General features: G+C 40.7%; 3 protein-coding genes across 7 annotated transcripts; 2 read left to right on the top strand and 1 right to left on the bottom strand.

The window, feature by feature from the left end:
- Positions 1-103: 103 nt before the first annotated feature.
- Positions 104-20,910, bottom strand: LOC122635783 (protocadherin-like wing polarity protein stan). Of its 5 annotated transcripts, none has more exons than XM_043826423.1 (14): positions 20,774-20,910; positions 19,802-19,997; positions 19,326-19,458; positions 11,259-11,834; positions 9,611-11,164; positions 8,663-9,503; positions 5,629-8,597; positions 4,002-5,534; positions 3,358-3,930; positions 2,858-3,284; positions 2,530-2,767; positions 2,147-2,464; positions 1,472-2,051; positions 104-980 (listed from the first exon to the last, which is right to left on the bottom strand). In XM_043826423.1, exons 4-14 carry the CDS (start codon positions 11,705-11,707, stop codon positions 950-952), a joined length of 9,513 nt encoding a protein of 3,170 aa, XP_043682358.1. In that variant the 5' UTR covers positions 11,708-11,834; positions 19,326-19,458; positions 19,802-19,997; positions 20,774-20,910; the 3' UTR covers positions 104-949. The 5 variants fall into 5 exon arrangements, with proteins under 5 accessions (XP_043682358.1, XP_043682361.1, XP_043682357.1 ...); XM_043826426.1 differs by lacking the exon at positions 19,326-19,458 and adding an exon at positions 1,120-1,126; XM_043826422.1 differs by lacking the exon at positions 19,326-19,458.
- LOC122635790 lies at positions 20,802-22,888 on the top strand. The gene is made up of 3 exons (XM_043826437.1): positions 20,802-21,035; positions 21,205-21,634; positions 21,820-22,888. Exons 1-3 carry the CDS (start codon positions 20,802-20,804, stop codon positions 22,089-22,091), a joined length of 936 nt encoding a protein of 311 aa, XP_043682372.1. The 3' UTR covers positions 22,092-22,888.
- LOC122635836 (cilia- and flagella-associated protein 69-like) lies at positions 22,513-24,858 on the top strand. The gene is made up of 5 exons (XM_043826498.1): positions 22,513-22,682; positions 22,887-23,180; positions 23,259-23,847; positions 23,921-24,352; positions 24,421-24,858. Exons 1-5 carry the CDS (start codon positions 22,513-22,515, stop codon positions 24,610-24,612), a joined length of 1,677 nt encoding a protein of 558 aa, XP_043682433.1. The 3' UTR covers positions 24,613-24,858.
- The last annotated feature ends 74 nt before the right edge of the window (positions 24,859-24,932 follow it).

The following is a 24,932-nucleotide window of genomic DNA, read 5'->3' as shown; positions in this document are numbered from 1 at the left end:
ATCGCGAATGTACTTTTTTTTCTTTTTTTTTTTCTAAAGAGATAATCGCCATAACGTAAAAGATAAAAGGATTCGTCATAGACGAGGGTATATAAATTATATATTCTTTTCCACATACTGTTTCTTTTTCTTTCCATATAAATATATACAAAAGTACGAAAACGCGACGCAGTTAACGATGCGATCGATCGACTTACGTTATCTCTCATGGCATGTAGAAAAGAGGACTGTAAATACCTAAAACGTATATAATAGAATCTAAATGTAAAGACTGAGAGAGAAAGAAAGAGAGAGAGAGAGAGAGAAAGAGAGAGAGAGAGAGAGAGAGAGAGAGAGAGAAAAAGATGAAGTAAAATGTATACATTGCACGAATATTCAATGGAGAAATTAAATTACGACGGGGGATGATACTAAGTACACTAATGATAAGATGAGCTAGAGATCAGTTTATCATCGAGCGTCCGATTTATCGATTATGCCTTCATTTTTCTCTCCTTTTTTATTTTTGTATTTTTTCCTTATGTTACTCTCCATAATTTTTTATTTACGGACGCTGGATGCAAGTGCTCGCTCGATTGGAGCTCTAAATCACTCGAATTGAAATAACAAGCGTATACTATATATATATATGTATGTACTAAATATATATATATATATATATATATATATATATATATATATAGTTTATATCAACAGGCACTCACACATACGTGCTAATTAAAATATGGCTAAGTTTATAAGTACAGTCATGGCCTCTTCTTTTAAAACTTATCGATATACATCGTGGCTTACGATTTAGATTTCAATCGTTCGAATTTTCCTCAATCTCCTTCCAACGATTTGCAAAGCTATTCGAGCGATAGAAATTATCGATTGAAGCCACCTCGATCCTAATCGCTAACTCTTTTAATTTGTACGATATTTTTTTGTATGCGACACGTCGCGACGATCATACAGACGTCTCCGCGTTAGTATCCTTCCTGTAACACAACAAATTTGTTAATCGATTATACGATATTTTTTTTTCCAAAAAAAAAAAAACATAATATTACTCTACTAGAATTTTTCGTAAATTTCTAATAAAAGTCATTAGGAATCTTGTGGGAGATGCATGCTTACCTCCTCGCTGATCGTTTCATTTGCCAGGGCAAGCATGGATTATAGAAAAGATAGACGATTAGATTAATATGATCCAGCACCATCTTTTTCAATAAAAACATCAATGGAAAAATGAAAGGACAATAAAGATTGATCATTAGTCAAGCCGGATAATATTTTGAGAGTGTCAGAAGGATGTGAACTGTAAAATTCTTAACGATGTTTCAATTATAAAATTATTAACGACGTATAAACTTTTGCTAGGAAGATTTAGATCGTTTCAACTTCTGATTCTCTCCTTGTTAGCTTAGAAAAAACATCACCTCGAATAACGTTACATTTCTATCATCTAATCGAATAAATTTATACTCACTCAGTCTCAGTGATGGTCTGTTCGTATTGCTGTTGTTGCTGCTGCTGTCTCAGAGCCGCCAATTCGTTGCTATGTTGTAGATCATGCGTCAACGAGCTCGACAATATCCTACCACTCATCGGTAGAATGAATTCTGGTGCATCCTCCAACACGGTTGGAGTTATCTTGCCTCTTTTTAAACTTCCATATCTTTCGGAGCCGCTCATATTGTCGTGTTGAGATCCATGCAAACTTTGACCTCTTTTCAGGCTACCATACCTCTCGGAACCACTCATGTTCTCGTGATTTGAGTTTTGAGAATGATGGCTCATGCTCGAGGCAAGAATTCGCGAAGACATTGATAGCATGTACGGTGTTGGTGAGATCGTATGATCTTCTTCAGCCGTGTAAGGGAACAGATATTTTTCACCAACGTGATGTATCTTCTCTTCCCCCTCAGAATAATTCTCGTCAAGTTGACTCTTTTGCGGCGAATTCATTTCAGGATAAGGTAATGGATTTGGACTGGACGTTTTGTTGGAGGCCATTTCGTTGTCCGACATGGTACCACCTGACCATTGACTTCCTCGAACGTCCATCACTGAGGAACGAGTCAAATCGTTAACTTTTTATTTCGTTATAATTTTATCTCACGTTATGGAGAACTGGTAGAATTAATTTTAACAAACTCTTTACCATTAGATGAGAGATAGGCTTCTGGTAGCTGGGAACTCCATCTCGGTGCGTAAATTGGTTTTATATTTGGAAATAGTTCAGCGTTCGAACAAAGTATGTTGAGGTGTTCAGCAGGATTACTGTGTATGTTTGGAAGGTAGCTATGAGCTACCGGTTGTTGAGCCGAAACACCCATGTTCCTGTGAGACCTCGAGGTCACGTCGTCTTCGTCAGAACTATGCGAACTCGCAAGATCCAGGCTCCTTCCACCACCTTCCGCTTGAGAACCGTCGGAGTCGGATTCCGAGTCTCTCCGTGGATTTCTCGACTCACTCGACTCTACACCGTTGATTTATATACCGTATAACGATCGTGTAACAACGTATAGAAGACAATTTACATACCTTGTCGAGGATGAACAACAGATCGTTGACTCCTCGACGACATGTAGGGGTCTCGATCGCTATTGTAATTGCTGGTTGACGTTGACGTGTGTCTCAAATGTGTATCGCTGCGGTAAGGGCTAGAACCAGTTTTATTTGTACTACGTGAAGTCGTACTGCTCGTCGATACTCCTACATGAACTCTTCTGCACACTGATTCGGCTCCGCTGTACGTCGACGAGTAAGCTAATGCTGATCTCTGTGAAATATCAAACGATTCTCGTTGATTACGTGCTGGTAGAACAAAACGTTGACGCGATTAAGACGTTAATTAACGTAAGAAACTCACCGAATGACCATTAACATTCTGACTGCTGCTTCCATTACCCATGCTACCTTCCAATAAGGGTGCCTTTTTTCCAACGCATCTCAAAAGACTCAGGTACAAGTTTCTTCTCACTCTACCATTGATGAAACAATATCCGATCAGACTGAACGCAGCATGAACGACGATAGCAACACTGAGCAAATACGATAAAGTCGGAGACGTCTCTGAAGCGTTCAAGACTGCCAAAGTCCATGTCGAACCAAGCAAGGGCAATGACGCAACGGATAACCAAAGTAATGTCCTCAAGTTACCAAAGCCCATAATGTGTTCCTTCAATGTAAACGCTGCTCTTATGGACATGACGAGAATACAAAAGTTGACGAAAATTGCCACGCAAACTGGCCCTATCAAAGACCAGATCACAGTTTCGTAGATCGACAGCCAGCAACTGTAAATCAACATGATAAGAGATATTTCAATGACGTTCGATGAAAAAAAATGTACAAATGGATTCAACTTACAAATAGAAATTTCCATATTGATCCGCTCTGACGCCTATTGTCAAACCGACGATAACTGCAGGCATGCCATAGCCCATCGTGTAATAGAATCTCATCTGTCCATGATTGACGTCCCTCATTTCGGTGAGCATTCGATAAAGATGAATAGAATCGACTAAGGTCCAAGCGAAAGTACTCAGCCAAGCATAGTGCAAACCAATTGCAGTCAATTTACAGGGAAATTCGTTGGTAACCAATGGGCTTCTTGCTTTGAGAGCTATCAGGTACAACGTTTCACCGAGGAACACACAGAGAACAAGATTTTTGTGAATGCTGTTTGAATTCGTTCCTGTGCCACGTATCAAAGCTAAAATGAGCAGGGCTGAGAGTAGAAGTGGTAGGGCGAGCATGAAAGCGCTATAACTGGTAACATCCTCCAACAAGGATGGTTCAGGCACGTATTCGAGGTCTAGTACATCCGTTAACACAGCGAAGGTCGACAACTGCAGACAGGAACAATTGACGATTGAACCATAGGACAAACTATTGTCCTCTACTTCCGTTGTACATCCCATTCGACTCCATTCTCCGGTACTGTATAAAAAGAAACAAGAAATTGGATAGTTTTTGTTGAAATGGTGTTAAATGGCGTTAATTTTGTTTACCCTTTCGCTGTATTCCAATGAACACATTGTGGATTGGTCCTCGTCTTAAAATCGTCGTTCTCACTGAGCCACAATCTTACTTGAACCGGTGATTGCAATGGAATTCCAGTCATCGATTCGTAACCATTTTTGGACGGTACCAAAACTGATACGGTCATCACAGGTGACCCTACTGACACTTCAACACCCCATCTAACAGCCACCGAATCATCGAACCGCTGAGGCAAAAGCGAGCCCAATTCTTTGTATTGCACGTAACTCAGTACAGCTTTACGATTGCTCAAACTATTTTTCACGTTCAGTTCCCCTTGTGCCAATGGTTTGATACCCAATATACTCAGAGGTACTTGTATCTTGGAATGCGTATCGAATCTCTTTGGATCTGCCATGTAATTGTTGTACTTTGGAAAACTTATCGATGGTCCGAAGTGTGTAGTCGAACTTAGAAACGCTGATGTATCGGGCAAAACGACTTTTCGATCTGCTTCCGATGGTCTTGCGGTAGACATCGAAGGATCCTCTTTGTATTCCGCTGCTTCGAAGCCGAAGAGACTTTCCGAAGTTACTACATCCAATCCCAATACTATGTTACGATCAACGACTTCAAAGGGACTGGTAAATGTATCGTGCTGAGACGCAGTCAGAGTGTTCAAGTATCTGGCCATCGCGTTCAAGATTTTGTCAGGACTGTCGCCGTTAAGGGATTCGATTCTCCTCCAATCTTCGACATATTTCGTCTGTAAAATTGCACTGGCTATGCCAGCGAGGTTAGCTACGTAGTCCTTGTCCTGACTGTGAGTCAAGTTAAGGCCAACGAGACTCTCCTCGTAACGAAGCAATGCGATTAATAGAGATTCAGCGACGAGTAAATCAGCACCATACATGTTTTTCGTAACGTTGGCAGCATCGTGTACATCCTTGGCCAATTTCACGGCTACATACGTATTCAACATAAGATCTTGAGCCTCCAAAGCAGCCAATTGGTGTCTCTGTTCGACGAAAGCCTCTGATGTACAATTGAAGAGATCGGGTGGTTGCCATCCACCTAATTTGTCGTCGCAAGATCTCGAAGTCTTCCCTTCCGCTGTGTCAGGACAATCCTCGATAGCTGTCATTCCAAATTTAGTCCTAGGCCACCATAAACCTTCTGCGTAGGACCTAGGACAACCGTCGTAGATCACCTCGCAACCTTGCAGAGTCACTTCTGCATAAGGATTTGGACAAGCTGTACAAGATCGACCGATAACACCGACACGACAACGACACTGGCCAGTTTCTGTATCGCAACGCGGTCCAAAACTTCCGATTGCATAACATCCACAGGGAATACATTCCTTTTGTCCCGGTGGTTGATAATGATTCTCTTTGCAATAGCATTCGCCAGTCGTTTTATTACAAGCCGGATCGTAACCTTTGGATTCGTCACAATGACAAGGTCCACAGACCGGCGATCCCCACCATGTCGCTGGACAGGGTTGGTCAGCTTTTATTTCGCAGTAATCTCCAGAGTATTCCGGTGAGTTACAGTCGCATCTAAAATTTGACAGGGATTTGACATCGATCAAGTATTCATGGAATATCATTGATATACGTTTGGTCTATGGAAATATAACGAGAATTGACGTACCTATATCCTCTATGGAAATCCTTTTCCTCGATGCAAGTACCAGTATTGTTACAAGGATTTAAATCACAAACGAGCTCGCAGCTGCGTCCGACTCGACCAGCCGCGCAAACGCATTCACTCGCTTGCCATTTCGTCACGCAAATCGATGCTTCTGGACAGTCTATGCTGCATACGGATTCGGATATGCAGCCAGTTTCGACGTTCTCTTGAACGGTCGGTCGTTGCAACACGCTTTGGTTCGTACCGATTCGAAGATCCTGTAGGCAGCCATCGTAGAATGGTAACTCAGTGTTTATGGATTGATCCGGACCGCCGACTAAAATCCTGCCTACGTAAAGTCCTTGCAATTTCGCGGGTAGCGGTGAACTCAAAGGTTTATCGCGATAATCCATGTCGAGGGAAACGTGACCGCTTTGCCAAAGAACCTCGAGCCTGTGCCACTCGCCATCAGCAATGTTATACCATGTTCGTATGATGTCCGTACCGTCCAACGAAGCTACGAGCTTTCCATCACGAATCTCCAACAGGACCGAACTGTTCTGTCCAATTTGTACTGCCATGACGAACGCATGTTTCGCTCTTGTCCTTAAACTGAGTGCCGTCAGCCACGGTAGCTGAATCGGTCTGAGAAGTGGATTGAAATTCAACAAACCATCGCCATGAAATTTCCATGGTTTCCCGACCTCGTCTTCGCACGTTGGTCCAGCGAAGTTTTCAGAACACTCGCAAATAAAACCGTCCCAGACTTCACGACACTCGCCGTTGTTTTTACACGGTATCGAAGAGCAAAATGCATTCTTCTCTGGGCAACCAGCGTTGGTACCATTATCTGCGACGAACGAGTTTAGATCGACGAATATGTGATCGATGTAAAGATCGCTGATGCAACCAACAAAGTCCTTCGTTCTGACGGGAAAGTTCGAGGGAATGGCGGGTAAGCCACCCAATTGTAAAGGTCCTGTTAGATCTAAAAATCTGTGACAGGTCTCCGTGATGAGACTGCAACGATCTTCGAGTATTTGTTCGCTTCTTCCGGCACAAGCCCATTTTGGACCTAACCTTTCGCCATGTTCTAAGGCCAAAGCAACGTCACAATTGTCTAAAGAAATCGTCACTGTCTTATTAATGTAAGATACTTCAACCTCGTGCCATTGTCCGTCAGATACACCTCCGGGTATTTCAGCCGACGCTCTGGTGACCTCGTCCCCGAGCGAAAAGCTAAATTGTACGTGAGATTCGATGATCTCTAAGGCCACAAAATCGTGTTTTTCGTTGTAACGACCATTGTAAAGAAGTAGACCATCGGATGATTCCGTGGCAAACCTCAGTCTCAAGTGGAGCCTGTGGCGTTGTTTTAACGAGGCGAATGTAAGGAACGTAGCTGGTCCAAAGCTACGTGCTTTCAGTTCGCACAAAGGAGTGACATTTTCTAGTACTCTCACCGGACATCCCTCGCAAGTAAACCCTCCTGCGTTCTTAATGGTACACTGAGAACCACCTTTACAGATGCCTGGTGCGCAAGCGTTCTTGTCCAACGAGATTTGACAATTCTCTCCGGTATAATCGGGCGAGCAGGAACAAGCATATCCACCTTCTCTTCGATGACAAGTCCCACCGTTCTGACAGGGATTCGAATAACACAAATTCACTTCTGTATCACATAAGTACGCTTCTCTGCTACCAGTAAAACCTCTTGCACATTTGCACGCGAAAGTGGTGACCGGATAAATTGGTCGAAAGAGTACTGTATCGCTGCTGGCAAAGCCAGAAGCATTCCCGAACTTCAATACGGTTAAACACTCCTCGAAATTGAGACAAGGTTCCCTTACACAAAGATTATCATCGAAGGGTAATACCGTGACAGTGGCAAGCCTCGCCAGGATTCCACGATTTAAATAAACTCGTTCTTGAAGAAATTGCGGACTGTAAAACTCGTCGGCCGTACCTGGTTCGACCTTACGAGCCGAGAAACTAACGTTCAATATCTTCCCTTGCACGTTTGCATCCTCTTGAATGCTGAATAAAAAAATGTTCTCCCTTGGACAAGGTATAATGGCAGCAAGCCCATCCAAGAAATATCCTAACAGTGGGCTGAGGAAAGCTTCGACCGTCATATCGTCGAGTCTAACTGTTATCGAATTCAAGAGCATCTCGTCTGTGATCAATCGTACTGACAGAGTCATGGTAGCCTTTGCTTCGTTGACACCATCGGTCACAGATACCTCCATCGTCGCCACTCGTGGTACATTTGTATTTAATTGTGGCGAGAGACGTATTTCACCCGTCGTCTTATTCAGGTCTATCAGATTAGCATTGTTACCAGCGAGAATGCTGTAGACCAGCTTATCGGTAACGTCGGCATCTACAGCCGGTATCTTGCCTATTGGACTGGTCGGGAAGAAATCCTTGAAGTTGTTGAAGATTATTTGGAAATCTTTCAGTACTGGCGCGTTGTCGTTGACATCTGTCACCATAATTTGCACTAGAGCATCCGATCGCAACGGCGGCGAGGCTGCACGTACAACCAACTCAAATTTCTTCTTTGGTGACTCATAATCGAGTTCTTCGAGAGTAACCAGTTCTGCACGATCGCCACCCGGTCTTACATTCAAGGCGAAGCTATTGGAATCTTCACCACCGATAACAGAATACTGAACAACGGCGTTTGGACCTTCGTCTGGATCGTGGGCGTAAATCTCGCCCACAGTCGAGCCCACTGGAGAATTTTCAGCGATGTAAAGTACGATCTTATCGTTTTCAAAAGCTGGAGGAGAATCATTAACGTCCTCGATCTTTACGATAACTGGTACCACCGAAGATAACGAAGGTGAACCTCTGTCAGCAGCTACGGCTTTCAGAATGTATCTTGCAACGGATTCTCGATCCAACGATTTGGAAGTTCTCACTATTCCCGTGGTTGGGTCTATCGCGAAGGCACCATCTCCGTCATCTTCCAAAGCGTATCTTACCTAAGGTAAATTAGCAATTAATATAATTATTCCGCACATATAGGTATATGGAAGAAAAATCTTACCCTGCCATTGAGATCTATATCCTCGTCGGTAGCGGAGACTCTGAGCACGCTGGTACCAACCAAAACATCTTCGGGTATAGAACCTTGATATTGAGGTGCTTCGAACATCGGTGCGTTGTCGTTAACGTCCGTAACAGAGATCTCAATGTCCGTGGTGTCAGAAAGAGGTGGTACACCACCATCTCTAGCTGTTACAGTTAGCACGTAGCCCGGAACTTTCTCACGATCGAGTGCTCGAGTGGTAGTGATGGCACCAGTCTGCGGATTGATCGTAAACTCTGCTGCTTCTTGTTCGTCCCCATCCGTTCCAAGACTATAGGTAACCTGAGCATTTTTGCCAACGTCGGAATCAGTGGCACTGACCACCAAAACAGTCGTACCAACTGGCGCATCTTCAAAAACCGAAACCGAGTAAGGAGCATTCTCAAAAACCGGTGAAAAATTGTTTGCGTCGGAAACGTTCACGTAGACCAGAGCGGTGTCAGTTCTTCCACCACTGTCCGAAGCCGTCACAGTCAATACGAATCTTTTTTCTTGTTTGTAATCTAAAGGTTGAGCCACCGTGATCAAGCCACGTCCATTTTGCGAGGCTATCGAGAATCGACCTCTCGTATTCCCAGCAGTAATCTCATAGTGTATCTTCGCGTCCTCGTCAGGATCCGTAGCAGTGACTGACGTTACAGGAGTACCTGGCGGATCATCTTCGGACACTACAGCGTCGTAATTCTTTGGATCGAAGTAAGGATCGTTGTCGTTTACGTCGGAGACTGTTAAGATCACGGTGACGCTCGCCGATTTCGATTCCTCGCCTGAATCCGAGGCGATTACTGTGAATTGATACCTATGGAAATCAAAAAGTTTACTTTAATCTCATTTTTTCACGTCTAAGAGCAACACTTAATCGAATCCAAGACCGGCTAACGGTTGTTACGAGATCAAAATAATTACCTGGAGCATTCCTCGCGATCGAGTTGTTTCGTGGTATAGATCCAACCGGTATCAGGATTTACAGTGATGGGAAAATTATCTGTGGATGCGCCGGAGAAGTCGCGAGAAGCTATGGTATACTTAATCTGTGCATTTACACCTTCATCGGCATCGTAAGCCTGGACTTTAAGTACCGAGTAACCAATCGGTACGTTCTCGGCAACGGCATCTTGAAAATGACTGGTGTAAAATCTTGGTGCATTGTCATTGACGTCTTTTACGTGGACCAAGAGTTGTGTGGTGTTCGATCTCGGTGGCGTTCCACCGTCCTGAGCTCGTATGACGATCTTGTAACTCCTCATCGATTCGTAGTCTAAAGGCTTCACGAGAGCAACGTCACCACTCATGTTGTCAATGGAGAAAGTATTCTGCGTGTTACCACCGATTATCGCGTACCTCACAGCAGCATTATTGCCTGCATCTGCATCGGTTGCTCTTATTCTAGCCACGATCGGATTCGAAGTATAATCAAGATCCTCTGGTATCGCTACGGAAAATGTACGCTCGGTGAACTGAGGATAATTATCGTTGTCGTCGAGAACACGTACGATCAACGTGGCGTTCGCGGTTTTACGCGTCGACGGTGGGGTTGCCAGGTCGGAAACGCAAAGTATCACAGTGTAGATCTCGGTCTTCTCTCTGTCAAGTGGCATCCTCGTAGTAACTACGCCAGAACGTGGATCGATTCTGAAGGTAGAGCTATCCTCGGCATGAACGGTCGTACCGCCACCGCTCGTCGAGACGATCGAGTATTCAACGTCGGCGTTTCTGCCGGTGTCCTGGTCGGTTGCTTTTACTGTGACGACCGTCGAACCTACCGGTACGCCTTCCCTAACCGATGCATCGTATTCCGGCCACTCGAAGCAAGGGGCATGATCGTTTGCGTCCAATACGTTTACTTGAAGAGTGGTAGTTCCTGTTCTTGGTGGAAATGAGTCGTCCACAGCCAATACTCGGAAGTAATGTACATCGACGCTTTCTCTATCCAATCTAGCACGCGTGCTTACTCTACCAGTAACCGGGTCCAGAACCAATAACGTCTGAGAGCGAGCGTCCAAGATAGAACTCATGGAATATCGCACTGTTCCACCCTCGGGATCCCTGGCGCGAACAGACGTCACGTAAACACCTGGTTCTTTTTCCTCTTCGATCGCCGCGACGTAGAGAGGTTGCTCGAAATATGGCGATTGATTTTTTAACTCTCTCCTAACTCTCCTACCAAGATCGGTGTCGTCGAGCTGTCGATGATGAAATACGATTTTCAAACGATGTTCCGCATCCGCCAAACGAGACTCCGCGTCACACCTCAGATTCATAGACACGGAGATCTTCCATAGGGGATCCACCAGGCATTGTTCCGACGCCGAGACCAAATCCCCGGCTGCTCCCTCGATCAAAAAACGAGGATCGGCAACGCCACCCCACCTGGTCTCGCATTCCTTCAGTGCAGTCTGCGGTAGGAAGTCTCTAAGAGCTGCAACGAGTTGCGACGTTCTCAAGCAGACCTCGATGAACCTGCAGGTAATCACGCAGAAGACAATTTCTTGTCGTCATTGACTTCGCTAATGAAAGATCGAATTCGGTCAACGAACGAGGAAGCTAACGTTACCTTTCCGTAGTTGGCATGGCATAAGAAGCCAAGGTCTCTGCCATCCATCCTCTGGTAGCAGCAAGATCCCGATTTTCCTCGCCACAACCGGTTATCAATATCCTTAATGGCAAACTATAATAATCGATGGTTGGCCTGCCTAATCTCGAACTCGTGGAGTCCACGTAGAAGGTGAAAATTCGAGGATATTGAAGACCTTCGCAACTTAGTGGCTTAGCCAATGTCACACGACCGGTATGGGGATGAACCTTGAGAAGTTTTCGCGCGAACCACGCCGTTCGTTCGTTCGAAACCTCGTACTTTCGGCGACCACCTAGCTGTGGTACTCCCGCCTCGAAAACAATGGTACCAACCGGCGTGCTCGAGGACAGTACAGCGAGGTAACCTTCCGCCAGTGTCCATAGTGCCGCCAGACACATAGGCAATATTATCCATTTCCAGCTTGCCATTACACCCTCTTAATACCTCTACCAAGCTAGCCTTCACCTTGTATCTTCATCCAGGTGTCTGTCGTCCCATTCTCGCCTACGTTTTTCTTGCTTCTTCCGGGTTCAACGGACTACCATCTTGCGCTCTCTGTAATACCAATCGACATTTATTTTTCTTGAGTTTCTTTAACAGGTCTTGCATCTTATATCAAACTTCATGAATGGAATTTTTACAGATAAAAATGTTTAAAATTGATCAATTAAAAAGTTCACAAATGTATATACTGTGGGAATACATAAGTTTACGCGCATGGATATCGTATCCCTCCATCGTTTCAATAGTTTCAACCGTCCCTACATGCTTGCAATTTGCTAATTAATACTCCTAATAGGGAACTACGAGCAACAGCTTTTGCAGAACAATCGACGCATCTTGAGATTCGCACGAGATCGAGATAGGCAAATGCGAGTTCCCTTTTTTTCTTTTTTTTTCTTGAAAATTATCAAGAGAATAAATTCGAAGAGGGCAAAATAAAAATGTCATTGGAGTCATCGACCGTCTGTGCGTCTTTGTTCTTTTCTAGTGTTCTCCCATTTCAGGATATTACGGTATCGCGTTACGAGTCTCCATGTAATAAGAGAGATCCAGAAAAGCCGTTCACCTAATTCCAAAGCCACGTACTTTTATCTTCAACGAAGAGTCACGTGAAATTAATTTATCTGAACTATCGAAAGAAATTTCTCGCAGTGCTCGTAATTTTTTCCTTGCTACAAGTGTATTTAACTCGCCCCAGAACGTGGTTCTACCGAGGAAAAACGTGGGAATACGTGTTTCCGTTTTACAGTTCTTTGCACCTTTCAAAGTACCTAAGAGGGCCACGAGAAACGCCACTCTTATTTTATAAACCTTATGCGAAGATAATTTAGCTTTATATTAAATTATAAAATCGATCGAACGAACCCAACAATTTTCTCTTCAAATGGACGAGCCTTACTCTTCGACTAATAACCGATCTAATCTAAACGAAATTTCCTAACTTTTCTTATCAAGATTATTCTATTCTATTAGAAGACAAATAAAGAGAAAATAAAACGATGAAACCGTAATGATCTCGAAGAATCTACCTCATCAGAGTTTCTATCAAAGAATCAACAGAGCGAGCAAAGAGAATTCAGGACGCGAGGAGCAGCCACTCGAGTCGGTTTTTTCTTTATCTTATTGTCCGGTTCGTTCGTCCCCTAAGAAGATCGCACTCGGCTAGTTGACCGTGCCGAGAGAACCTCGCGATAGCTCTCCCGGCGTCTGTTCTGGGTGCACCTCGCCCGGAGGGTATAACCGATCCGGTTCTCGCCAATCCCAATGGCCGATGTACCGGCACCAACCAATCCTTACGTTCTCAGCTTGAGAACAGGTAGACGATAGACTAACATGACCGAGCTCTCTGGCTCGATCGAAGAAAACGAGAGATGAGAGAAAAACGAAAACGAAGGGACGAGTCAGAGAGAGAGAGAGAGAGAGAGAGAGAGACAGAGAATCGTAAAGGGCCGTCTCATCTCGTTTCTCTTCGAACGACCACAGCATCCGTGTCGATTCTCTCGCGTTCTCTTAGGCGACGAGTCGTACAAGGCGATAATTGATCCTAATTTATAGTGATCATATTTTCGAGTGTACATATACATGTACCTAATACGCATACACGTATAATTGCAATAGTTAAATATATAAAAATATCAATAAAAAGGAGAATGCTATTACTCATAAGAATAAGTAATAAACGTTTACAACGATTTATCGTGATTTTTGGACGTTTCATCGCAGATGCGAACGTGTGTCTGTTCTCGTGATCGAACGAAAAGTTCGAAGAATGCTATATCTTGACGCTACTGGCCGTGAAACTATTAATTAAGCCGAGGAAGGTTTAAGACGACGTGGAATCCGGTCCTACCAATTATCTCGAAGGAACCTTTCGAAGTCGCTGTTGTCTGGACAGCCAACGAGCCTAACTTTTGCCTCGTGTTTTTTTCTGAGATTATAACCTCGCTCGAAAAGGGCCTGAAAAGAATAAATTATCCAAGTTTGAAAAGTTATCACCGAGAGAAAGAGAGAAAGAACAAGTAATTAGGAAAAAAGTACAGCATAAAACTCTGGATTATTATTGAAAATTCCAATGTTACCAATCGAAGTCAATAATATGTAAACAAAATTTGTTGCACGATCAAGAAAAAATTTCATTCAAAAAAAAAAAAAAAAAGAAAAAAATACATTATTTAACTTATACATTATACAAATAAAACCTTAGAAATGAGTCTCGAATCACGATACTTGTCATTCGAAACGACTTGGAAGATGATCGAGCTTACAATTCGACCCTCGGTCCAAGTCTTAAAAGGTCCTTTCGAGAATTTGACCCTTTTTTACTCGAAGACGAAGGTGTCACCCTTTCTCTCTTTATCTCGATTGACTATGGTTTCCTCGAACTCGAACGACTATATCCAATCGATTTTGAATTAGTTCAAACGACCGTAAAAGCTAATTACCTGACACGTACCTTTGTGAACTTCATTCTTAGAACGCGTGGCTACCTCTACTGGAACTAACTGACCCGTTATCGCTTGGCAATCGACCGTTGTCATAAGCATTATCACATCTTTCAATTAAATCTACCTAATTCTATGATACAATTTTGCTGATACAAAATTTGATTACAAAACAATCGACCTCAAGATCTATTTCCAATATTCTAGAATGGATCCTATAATAATTTCTTTCTAAAGAAATTATAAAATAGAAAATTCATCATGATTTATAGACCAAAACAGTTCATTCTCTTATCGAAGAGTTTTAAAAGAAAATGGCACTCCTAGATAGAAATTCATTTGTCATAGATCAACGATTTGATAATAGACTTTAACATAATTCCTACTTTCTCCAGCGGTATTCTTTAAGACTACGCAGATTTTGCTTGTCACGCAATAATGCAGCTACGTACATATGTATGTATACGTATTCGCATAATCTAAAGAAATATTATTGCAATTTCTATTAGAAACGATTATAATTTTTGTTAGAAATATCTTCAATGTTTCTATTATTTCCTAAAACGTTTCCAGCTGGATTAGGACGATTATAGGATAACAAAGAATCGATCTAAATTAGGGAGAAACGTAAAAACTTCTTGGTAAGCAAAAAAAAAAAAAAAAAAGAAAGAAAGAAAGAAAAAAGAAAGAAAAAGAAACTAGAAAAATAATGTGCACGCCATCGTAGACTCGCCGGAAGGGAAGTTTCGGGTAATGTCGGGACGTCGGCCTTCTCCTCTTCCTTTTCTTTTATGTTCACCCTCGTCCTTTTTGTTCGTTCATCTGCTTGGAACACGCGAGGGACGGCGCGTAGCTATTACAATAACCGGTGTACGTGGTTCTCCTCTTCTTCGTCAAGGCCGCGACAATCAAAGTCGAAAGAGATAGGTGTGCACCTTAGCAAGAGGAAGAAAATTTACATGATTACGCGAATACGAAGAAACTTCTCCGATGCTTTTACAATATTCGAACGTTTTAATCTTTGTTCAACTTTCAATTTTTTATATCCAATCTAAAGTAAAATGTAATATCTCTATACTATTATATTTCTACTCTGATCATCTTAATTAAGGTGAGCGAAGGATTGCTATCAGTCATACTAATTGAAAAACTTTGCTAATTTGATAAATCTTTTCACACGGATAGTATCTCCTGCTAAAAGAAAATAATAATGAAAAAAGAAGGAATATATTTTCTAGGCAAATTTCCAAGTTCGAAGAAAAGGCTCGTTGTCCGACCACAATATAAACCGTTAGGTGGAACGCGATAGTGCAGACTGTAGCTTCCTTAACGGTGAGTTACAGGAAGAGATGAAAAGAATGAAAACCTGTGCATTATACCTAGGACTTACTTTCTATAGTGGAGATAAAAAAAAAAAAGAAAGAAAGAGAAAATTTTTAGAGCCAAGACGTTAGATTTTCTATTCAAGATGAAAATGAAAATGACGGAATTGAAGATAAAGTAAAGAAGATGGGTTTTAGAATAATCTCTTATCTATCGTTAATTGCTCCTTGTGTCCAACGGTGAAGAAAACGTGTAAATAAACGCATCAGACCATTAAATTCGTGTTACCCTAGCGAATCAACGCTTTCCTTCTGTTCTTTCTTTTTTCTATTTCTAATGAAGTTCTTAGACGAGATTAGGATCGAGCATAAGTGGTCATGTTAATAACACGCTCGTTTTAACTTCAAGTAAAAAACATTCGCAATTTATCAATGACGTTGGTATTTCAAGTTGAACTTTGAAACTCTAAATCCTCAATCCTATACTTGGTGCATAAAAGAAAGAGATATTAAATGAGAAGAATGTAATATGTTGAATATGACTTGAATAACTAGAGAGAGAGAGAGAGAGAGAGAGAGAGAGAGAGAAAGAGAGAAACTAACAAGCACATAGAATGTTAGACTCTCGATCTATGAAGAAATAAATTCTCTTTGGATTTCATCGAAATCCGAGTAATAAGGCTTCCGTAATCGAATTAAAACGACGATATTAACGAATCTCTTTTTATCCGTCTCTTTTTGTCCTCTCCTTTCGTTTCTTCTCCGATTTCCTTCGCAATCGAATGGCTTCCTGAATGTTAATGTATCTTTTTCATCTTTCCTATAAATAGTTTTATACATAAATATCTTTCGTTCGCCATAAAAAATAAATTGAACTACAAAGACCTGATATATAAACGAACATTTTTACTAACATTCATTAACATTATTGATTCTAATTAAGAGCCTAATTTATATCCCTTAAATTTTTCTCAATTCCCTAACGAAACGAATGATATAAAATTATTTTAACGGAAATAATGATGAAAAGATGTTAACGCGAGGGAATCGTTTGGATGAAATAGATCCAATAAATGAAGAAGATCTGGATTGATCGTTCTAGCAAGTGATCCAACGAGGATTCAAGACGTTTGCCAAGGGTTCAATGATGCTCCTTGTTGTAAAGGAAACTTGAAAGGAACTCGTGTGCGTTCTCTACACCGTATCAGTCGCAACTGTACCATGGACGAGATGCCTGCCGCGGATAAAGGTTTCACGGAAGAACGTTCAATTTTATGGAACCTGTTCCCACCGAGAGAGACTCCATCTTCTCTCTTTCTTTCTCTTTCTCTTTCTCAAACGGGTTTACTTAGATGCATACATTTCATGCTTGTACGCATACGAGGGACGCCTTTAAAGCTCGTAAATTAACGTTTCATCGTTACGAGTCTAACCAGGGAATCCGAAAATTCTTGATATCTTAATTAAATTTTATTCTCTGAAGCTACATGAAAAAAATTGTCTGGCTCGATGTTAAAAAATAGAATATGATTAAATATAAATAATTAACGATTTTACATGGGTACAATTAATCATTCAATCGTTAATCAGTGCGAATGAATAAATATTATCATTGAGTAATCGTGCATTATGAATCGAATCGAACATATTTGAGTAAGAGAAGAAAAGAATCAAAGAGAAGTTGAATCAACTTTTTAAATGTTATTTTCATTTGTCGAGATATTGTCGGAGCGGCATAATATCTTTTTATTTCATTTTATTCGATTACTTCATCCTCTAAGCCTCCATGTTCAGTGTGTCGATCGTTCGTACTTATCGTGTATCTCGTAATAACTCATAAATGGTACGCTTATAAATCGTACGTGGTCGCGTAGTAGTTTCCTTTTAAATCCCAACAATAAATCTTGAAAGTTTTTATATTTATATAAATAGAAGATAAGATTTGAAATATTTCATCGGTTTCATTCTAAATCATCTTACGTATCTAACTATTAGTTTGTTACAACGAATATGCTTCGGTAAAAAAAAAAGAAAAGAAAAAAAAAAAATGCGAATAGAAATTAATTTAAATAAATTTTTCTCTGGAGAAAGAATAACAAGTCCCTAGCCGATCGATGAAAGTCTCTTAACGAGGGAGAAAAAATGAATAGAATGAAAGAAAAAGAGAAAGAGAGAGGAGAGAACAATTGAGTCGAGATTGAAGCGCTTTACGCTTCACCACGAAAGAGTATGTACTTTGGAGTCTCGAACGTATGCGCGTGACGCTCATGAACGCATCTAGCTCGAGTAGAATAGAGACGGTAGAAGGGTACGGAAAAAAGAGAAGTCATTCTTCTCCCTTTCTCTGCCAGGGGTGAGTGACTCACGGTTCGTAGCTTCGACGCTGCACGTCGGGACGTCTACCCTCCAAATATTGATTCGCCGGTGCTGCAAACGAACGCGTGGCGAGTCAACCCCTAGTTGTCTTCCTCGTCTCTCTCTCTCTCTCTCTCTCTCTATATATATATATATATATATATATATATATATATATATATTAACAGTGATATTAACAGTGAAGTTGTTAAAATAAAACGAGCGTCTAAAAAAAAGAAAAAACAAATGAAATATTTTAACATGATACCAGCTGATTAGAACATTTTTAAATGACTATCTCGTATACGCAACCTAATAATTATTTCAGAGAAAGCAGAGATTTTGTATAGGAAGTAAAAACTTTAGAAAAGATTCATCTTCGGCTTAAGTGGACGTCTGAAACCTTTGATCCTTAGCAATGTTCAACAGGAATAATAATTAGAGTGGACAAGAAAGGGGAAGCGAAGGAAAAAAGAAAGAAAGAGAAAAGGGTCTGGTGCCCTTCTCATCGGTATTTCTCGGTCTTCCTCGGCTTCTCTCTTACTTTCTTCGCCCTCGATTTCACCCCCACCTTTATATAAACGAATGGCGGGTGGTTGCTCCTGCGAGTATCGACCGACGCAATTTCTACGTCCGTGCTCAAGCATACTTGGTATCTTTGAAAGAGTGAATGGACGACGCTGATGAAAAGAACTTTGAAGAGTCTACGATCGATCCAACTACTCTAACAAATCCTCTGTCTTTTGTTGTAAATTATTTTTCTGTTCGATATAAAGAGACGACAAAGAAATTAGTATTAACATCGTTGAATTATCTGTAATATTTTTAACTCGCTCCTAATTAATTTCTAGCCTTCGTTGAAGAGATAAAAATGTTGAGAGAGTAGAATTGAGGCTAGCGTCGGTGGTGAGACCACTCGAGAAGTCGTTACTCCGACGAGAGAGACCTCGAATTAGAATAACATGAGAGAGGGATGTCTATATAATGTACGACAAAAGAATGAATAAAAATTATACGATAATTATAATATTCTCAATCGACTTAAATCACTATCATAAGCCTAAGTCATAGAGCTAAAAAATGAATCATTCAAAATTGTTTGAAAGAAACCTAATCAAAAGGACTTGCTGTAATAAAACGATATTATCATTAAGAACCCTCTCTTTTTTCCTCTTCACGCAAGACGCCTCCTGCTTCCCGTGGGAACGCAGAATGAACTCGAAGAAGAAGAAAAGTCAGGGTAATCCTGAAAGGAAGGAAGCACAAGCATAACTTAGCCGCGTGCGAGCGTAAAGATCGAGTGAGCTAGTCTTTCTCTTCTTTGGTGTACAGACACCGTGCAAGGACGAGGAAGAAAGGACGCTGATGGTATTGAAGAAAACGAATGAAGGAGTAGTAAGAGGTCGTTGAAAAAGGTCACTCACCGGCCCGTCAAGGTCACCGTTGCTAAATCCCTCATATTTCGAGTACCTTGTCCACGGTGTCGATTTCAAAATCCAGACACACTTTCACTCCAAGGACTCATGCAAGATCGATCAATTTGAATACTTAGTATATCTAGAGAAAAAGAGAGAGAGAGAAAGAGAGACAGAGAGAAGCTACGTTCTACCCCTTTTCACGTGTACGAGGAGTTCACTCAGAACCGGTTCGTAAACCAAAACTCTCCTCGAAGACAGAAAAAGAAAGATCTTTTCGGTACACCAATGATTTTTTTGTATACTTCTTCGATCACCTTTTAAAACAGAAAACGAACAAATGGATATTTTGCTGCTCTTTGTGTTCTCCTAGCGTTAACGTGAAATGTTTAAGAACAATGATGAACTCTTGCTTGCGAGGATACACATTGTCCTTCGAAAAAAAAAAAGCAAAAAAAAACAGTGAATGGGAGATGAACACTCACTTTAGCCGGCTGTGCCAACGACAGCGTCGCGATCGTACTAACGTCTCGGCTCTCTCGCACGAGGAACACGCGCGTCGCTCAGGTGCTCTCAACGTTGCCGAAGGCGTACCGCCTCTACTATCACATACAATCAAGAGAGCCATTACTATCCAGGGAGCGAGCGAAGGTGGAGCCGTCTAGCGGTAGCATAACGATCCTGGAAAATAAAGAACTGAGTCAATACTAACAGGATAGAAGAAAACTAACAATTAGTATTTTTTTTTGCAAAAGAAAATTATGTTTCCAATGGCATTAAAATTATAATTATCTTTTAAACAAATAATACTCGTAGAGTAATAGTTTCAATCTAAATATTTAACTCTTCTTTACCTAAATTATTATCACTGTTCTGATTAACATACGATCAGATGATATAAAATATATTGAAACGTTTAATTCACAAAAGTACAAAGTTTTTTAACTTCTTTAGCAAGGAATAATATCTGTATTAAGATCAATTAGAATCTCTTTAGAACATCTCGCGCCATTAATCGTGTCAATCGAGAGGGCACCACTACTTTGAGATTAATAACAATAAATCATGACACATTCGTAAAGAAGAGAGAGGAAAGGAAAGAAGATCGAACGGGACGCGTTTGAAATTCCTCGCCGTCTCATGCGAGGAGTACGCGCTTCGTTCTGAATGCAAATGCGTTCTGCAGAGGACGAGGAGAGCACGATTTTGTATATAGCAACTATACTACGCTCTTCGTTTCAAGAGCAACAAGAGTTTGTTCTTTTTCGTTCGTTGCGCCACCTGTTATTTCTCTCTCCTGCCGATTTCAATGGCGGCTAGAGTGCACTTGGTTTTCTTTTGTTTGAATGCTGTTAGAAATGAAAGCTTCGACTTGACATTTAGGTGTTGTCCATTCAACAAACATACTTTTCATCATTCCTATCATTAATATCAGTATTTTTAACTTCCATATTTACCTTAACAATCGACGAAACAATCGTGTCGATGGAGAGAAAGAAATATCAAGATGAGAAACAGCAAGTTTCTTTCGAGAAAATGATCAAATGTTCTTGTCCTAATAGTACGAGATTTGCCAAAGAAAAATGTCGAGAAATAGACGTGGATTATGTCGTACATAAACTGCACGAACTTATATCCAATCCAGTCACTAAAGATGACGTATCACGAATCTCTAGACTGTTGTATGATTATCAGGAACAACTTTGCGATCGGGCTTACGTATCCTTCAACCTGAAATTCGATTTACTTAAAAGTTATTGATACACACACACACACACACACACACACACACACACACACACACACACACACATAAATACCCACACCACGCGCGCGATGATCCACATTGTTTTCTCCTTATTCGTTTATCCATTCTCATTGCGATTAGATGGTAAAACACTTACCAATGGTGATAAAAATAATAGAATTTTTAAAAACGAACGCAAAGCACGTAGAAGATTATCGTTTGCATCTCGATCAGATGTTGGAGTTTTCTAAGCGGCCACCCCTATTGGAAAAATTCTCTCAGAACATTACTTGCTCGGACATAATGGAACAATATTTCACATTCTTTGGCTATCTGCTAATCTTACGTAGCAAGCAAGAGCTCCTTAAAGTGCACGAAGCCCTGCGTTCTTTATTAATCAGGACTGTGCCAGCTGATCCTTCCGCCGTGAAGTCCGAGATTTGTCGTGCTGCTATGGAAAAATCGAATCTGTGCTTTACGGTGATCGGGATATTAAATACTTCCTCCACGGAAGAATACCCTATGATGTTGGAATTGATCTTCCTACTTTCGTCTATTTCCTATGTCTGCTGTAAGTAAATCTTTGGCGTTTCATCTTCGTTGCGTTCCTGTACATAAAATAGAGTACATCAGTTGAAATCATTCTTAAGCTAAAATCTGTAGCATAAAAAAACAAGTAGAAAAGTTAGTCTAGGTCTTTAAAAGAAACAACGATCATAAAACGTTAACAAACCAACCGACCATTCGCAAACATAGGTCACAAAATGTTGGAAGCTGGTATTCTTGACACCCTGCTAATTAGAATGGACCTCGTTTACGCGACTCAAGTGTTTTGTAAACCACCACCGAACGAGCTCGTAAAAGGAGACGAGTACTCGGATGATACCATGTCTTTGATAATGAATATCTTATGGACCCTTATGAGATCTATTTTACCTTCCAAAAAAGTACCAGTTTCTTTCAAGGACTTTGGTACTCCGATGCTTTGTGCTATGTGGTATTCCACTTCTTTCTTTATTCTTTTTTGATACACCGACACGAAAATATTGCAAGTAAAATTTCTTTTTCAACTTCAGGGGTATTCGTTACGCATTCAAGAAACAAATATACAAAGGTCAGAATTGTACATTCAATGCGAAACTTCGAAACGAAATGGCATTGCTCGTCCTTCTCATACTTCAACTTTTTCCACCTTATATCATTGTTAGCAGTGGTATATGCAACGACGTCCTATCTCTTTTAAATGACTGTCTCTCTGGTACAATTCATATCTGGTCAAAGAAAATCAAATTCCTTCCTAGCAAAGAGAATCTCGTTTTCTTGAAAACACTTTTATTAATCGTGTCTGATCTTGCTAAGTTCAAAGCCTCTATCCACGTAGATAACTTTTTTCATTATAATCGTAAAAATTTACAGGGAATCATTTTGAATAAATCATTTCTCCAGATCATGATCGAACTGAACATCTTATCACCAATACTTGGCTTCATTGATTTGAACTCGCAGTCTGTTTGGAGTCCACCTCAATTCTGGCATCTTTTCGAGCATGCAATATTTACTTTGATCGTACTTGCACCGAAACTACCCCGGGAATTTATTAAATACGATGGAACCGAAAAGTAACTTTAACCTTGCTTCTTAATTTCGAGTTTCTACGAACTAACTTTGAAAGCCATTGACATTGTAGATTGATGTCCATTTTGCAATGTTGTTGCTCGGACGAATTTGATTTGAAATTTACAATGATTTCTATCAAGGCAGTATGTTCCATCGTTCTTTCTAAAAACCCTATCTTGTTAAACAATTTTCGCGAACGAGAAATAATTCTCCTATTTTTCGGTGAGCCAAATTTTTCGATGGACCATTCCCGATAGAGTAATAACAACTCTGAGGAATATTCTAACGCCATTTCTAGACATTATCGATTGTATTCTACATAACGATAAATTAACCATCGAACATCAGAGAATTCTTACGATACTATTCATCAGTGCAGACGAAATAATTAGAGGAAAAGCAGACCTTCAATTGTTGTACGGATACTACAATATAAGAATTACTCAACAATTGTTAAACAAATATCTTCATCATCGAAAAGACGATGATATGGATCAGCGGTAGGTTTAGCAAAAATCGATTAAATCAGTTGAATCGACTTTTTCAGAAATAAAAAAAGAGAAAAATAATTACGACAGTCTCTTGCTAGCGATTGGTTCCTATATTTGGGGATCTATAGTACCATGTGCAATATATTTGAAGGAGTTTGTCAACGAGAGTATGATCTACGCTATAATCGACGTGATCGATATCGCATCTTCTCCTGTCAGATGTTTATTTCTCGGTCTATTAACAGATATTTGTGAAAATATCTTTTGTGGTCATTATCTATGTACTTGGCGTGGTGTGGATAAGAACAAAGGATTTATTTCCTTGCTGGCGATGATTTGGAGAGAAGAGGAAAGAGAAATCGGTGTGAAGAAACGATTGGATGGCTCGATCGCAGGTGAATCTCGAAGATCGATCGTTGACGAGCAATTCTTCACGTACGATCTTTTTTATTTGTACACAGACACCGAATTACCTCAGATGGGTCTCAAACAATGGTTAGGAACTTATCATAACAAACTTAGCCACGAAGTTAGTCCTGCGATGATCGACTTGATTGGCTCGTCTAGATCCAAGATTTATGCTCTTCGTCAAATTATCGAGAGATATGGAGAACAATATCAGATGGCTAAAGATCATTACAAGATTCTAATCAATGATTTATCCATCGAAGATAGCGTAAATTCACGAAAAACTATTATTTTCGTCGTAGGATCGTAACTACCTTTTTTCTTTCTCTTTTTCCTATCAGATTACAATGTCCACTGCGAATCTTTACTTTCAATTAAAAATTGGACAGACTTGGATCGAGATCATCAAGTATTTAGCTCAGCTAGGTGTTACACCATTAGGAATGGACGGTCAACTTATGTTTCTAATGTCGCAAAGATATCATTCCTGGGGTCTTTTTATTCAGGAACGTCAAAATAAACTTAATGCCGCTGCTAAGAACAGCGAAGAAATCAAGGAAAAGGACGAATACGCTAGAATTCGTGATTCGTTGCTAGCACCAACGTTCGATGCTCTGGACGAGATCGAGTATATTCGTAGAACAACCGATAGATTTTACATGTTACGAAAAAAGACTATTCAAAATCAACAGGTGAACACGTGTCTTAGTTTTCCTTCGATCGCTGATATCATACAGTGTCATAGAACGTTTCAAGATAACGTTAATGTTACGGTACGTTATAATTCGAAAAAAGATAAAACCGTTAAAAAATGGACGGCTTACGTGCTTTCCCTTTGCAGGCAGTTTTCAATCAGCATCTTCATCTTATCGGTAAAGTTACAGTCGATCCCGACACCGATCTAACGCTACCCTCGCCTATTTCTCCAGAAGATTTGTCCTTGTGGATGAATTCTTCTTTCTACGACCTTTCCTTTTCAGAAGATTTGTCTTGCGTAGAAAACTTGTCCTTTGAAAATTCGGCTGTGGAATGAAAGAGAAGACGGTTAAAAGCGCCCTCTACGTCAGTCGAATTTGGAAGCTTTCTTCTTTATCGTTAATAAGAAATAGCACTTTATCGACGTAAAGAAGATAATAAAGTATCATCGCTGTTTTACCCTCCTCGTTTCGAACTTCATAAATTTGGATTAGTCCCTTCGTTTGCGTTGCTCATAATTGATTCCAAGAGAATACTTCTTCTCGTACAAATGCGGAAGCTTTGAGCGTAGCAAATAGTAATTAGAAACACCTGAGTGCCTGCGTGCGTCGTTTTATCGATCGAATTCCGACTTTATCGACCGAGCTCTGTTTTACC

This window comes from Vespula pensylvanica, chromosome 19, assembly GCF_014466175.1.
Source record: "Vespula pensylvanica isolate Volc-1 chromosome 19, ASM1446617v1, whole genome shotgun sequence".
Classification (NCBI taxonomy): Eukaryota; Metazoa; Arthropoda; class Insecta; order Hymenoptera; family Vespidae; genus Vespula; species Vespula pensylvanica.
The sequence above is the reverse complement of the archived record's forward strand: the minus strand, read 5'-3'. Positions and strand labels throughout refer to the sequence as shown.

What these genes read in the sequence shown, in the direction of transcription:
- LOC122635783 (XM_043826423.1), bottom strand. Translation starts at nt 11,707, where the DNA reads ATGGCAAGCTGGAAATGGATAATATTGCCTATGTGTCTGGCGGCACTA. An exon ending in GATCGCGAGGAATGCTCCAG is followed by an intron (nt 9,504 to 9,610) that starts GTAATTATTTTG and finishes TGATTTCCATAG; the next exon opens with GTATCAATTCACAGTAATCG. An exon ending in TGTTGTTCATCCTCGACAAG is followed by an intron (nt 2,465 to 2,529) that starts GTATGTAAATTG and finishes TCAACGGTGTAG; the next exon opens with AGTCGAGTGAGTCGAGAAAT.
- LOC122635790 (XM_043826437.1), top strand. Translation starts at nt 20,802, where the DNA reads ATGGAGAGAAAGAAATATCAAGATGAGAAACAGCAAGTTTCTTTCGAG. An exon ending in AACTTTGCGATCGGGCTTAC is followed by an intron (nt 21,036 to 21,204) that starts GTATCCTTCAAC and finishes CATTGCGATTAG; the next exon opens with ATGGTAAAACACTTACCAAT. An exon ending in GTCTATTTCCTATGTCTGCT is followed by an intron (nt 21,635 to 21,819) that starts GTAAGTAAATCT and finishes TCGCAAACATAG; the next exon opens with GTCACAAAATGTTGGAAGCT.
- LOC122635836 (XM_043826498.1), top strand. Translation starts at nt 22,513, where the DNA reads ATGATCGAACTGAACATCTTATCACCAATACTTGGCTTCATTGATTTG. An exon ending in ATTTATCCATCGAAGATAGC is followed by an intron (nt 23,848 to 23,920) that starts GTAAATTCACGA and finishes TTTTCCTATCAG; the next exon opens with ATTACAATGTCCACTGCGAA. An exon ending in AAGATAACGTTAATGTTACG is followed by an intron (nt 24,353 to 24,420) that starts GTACGTTATAAT and finishes TTCCCTTTGCAG; the next exon opens with GCAGTTTTCAATCAGCATCT.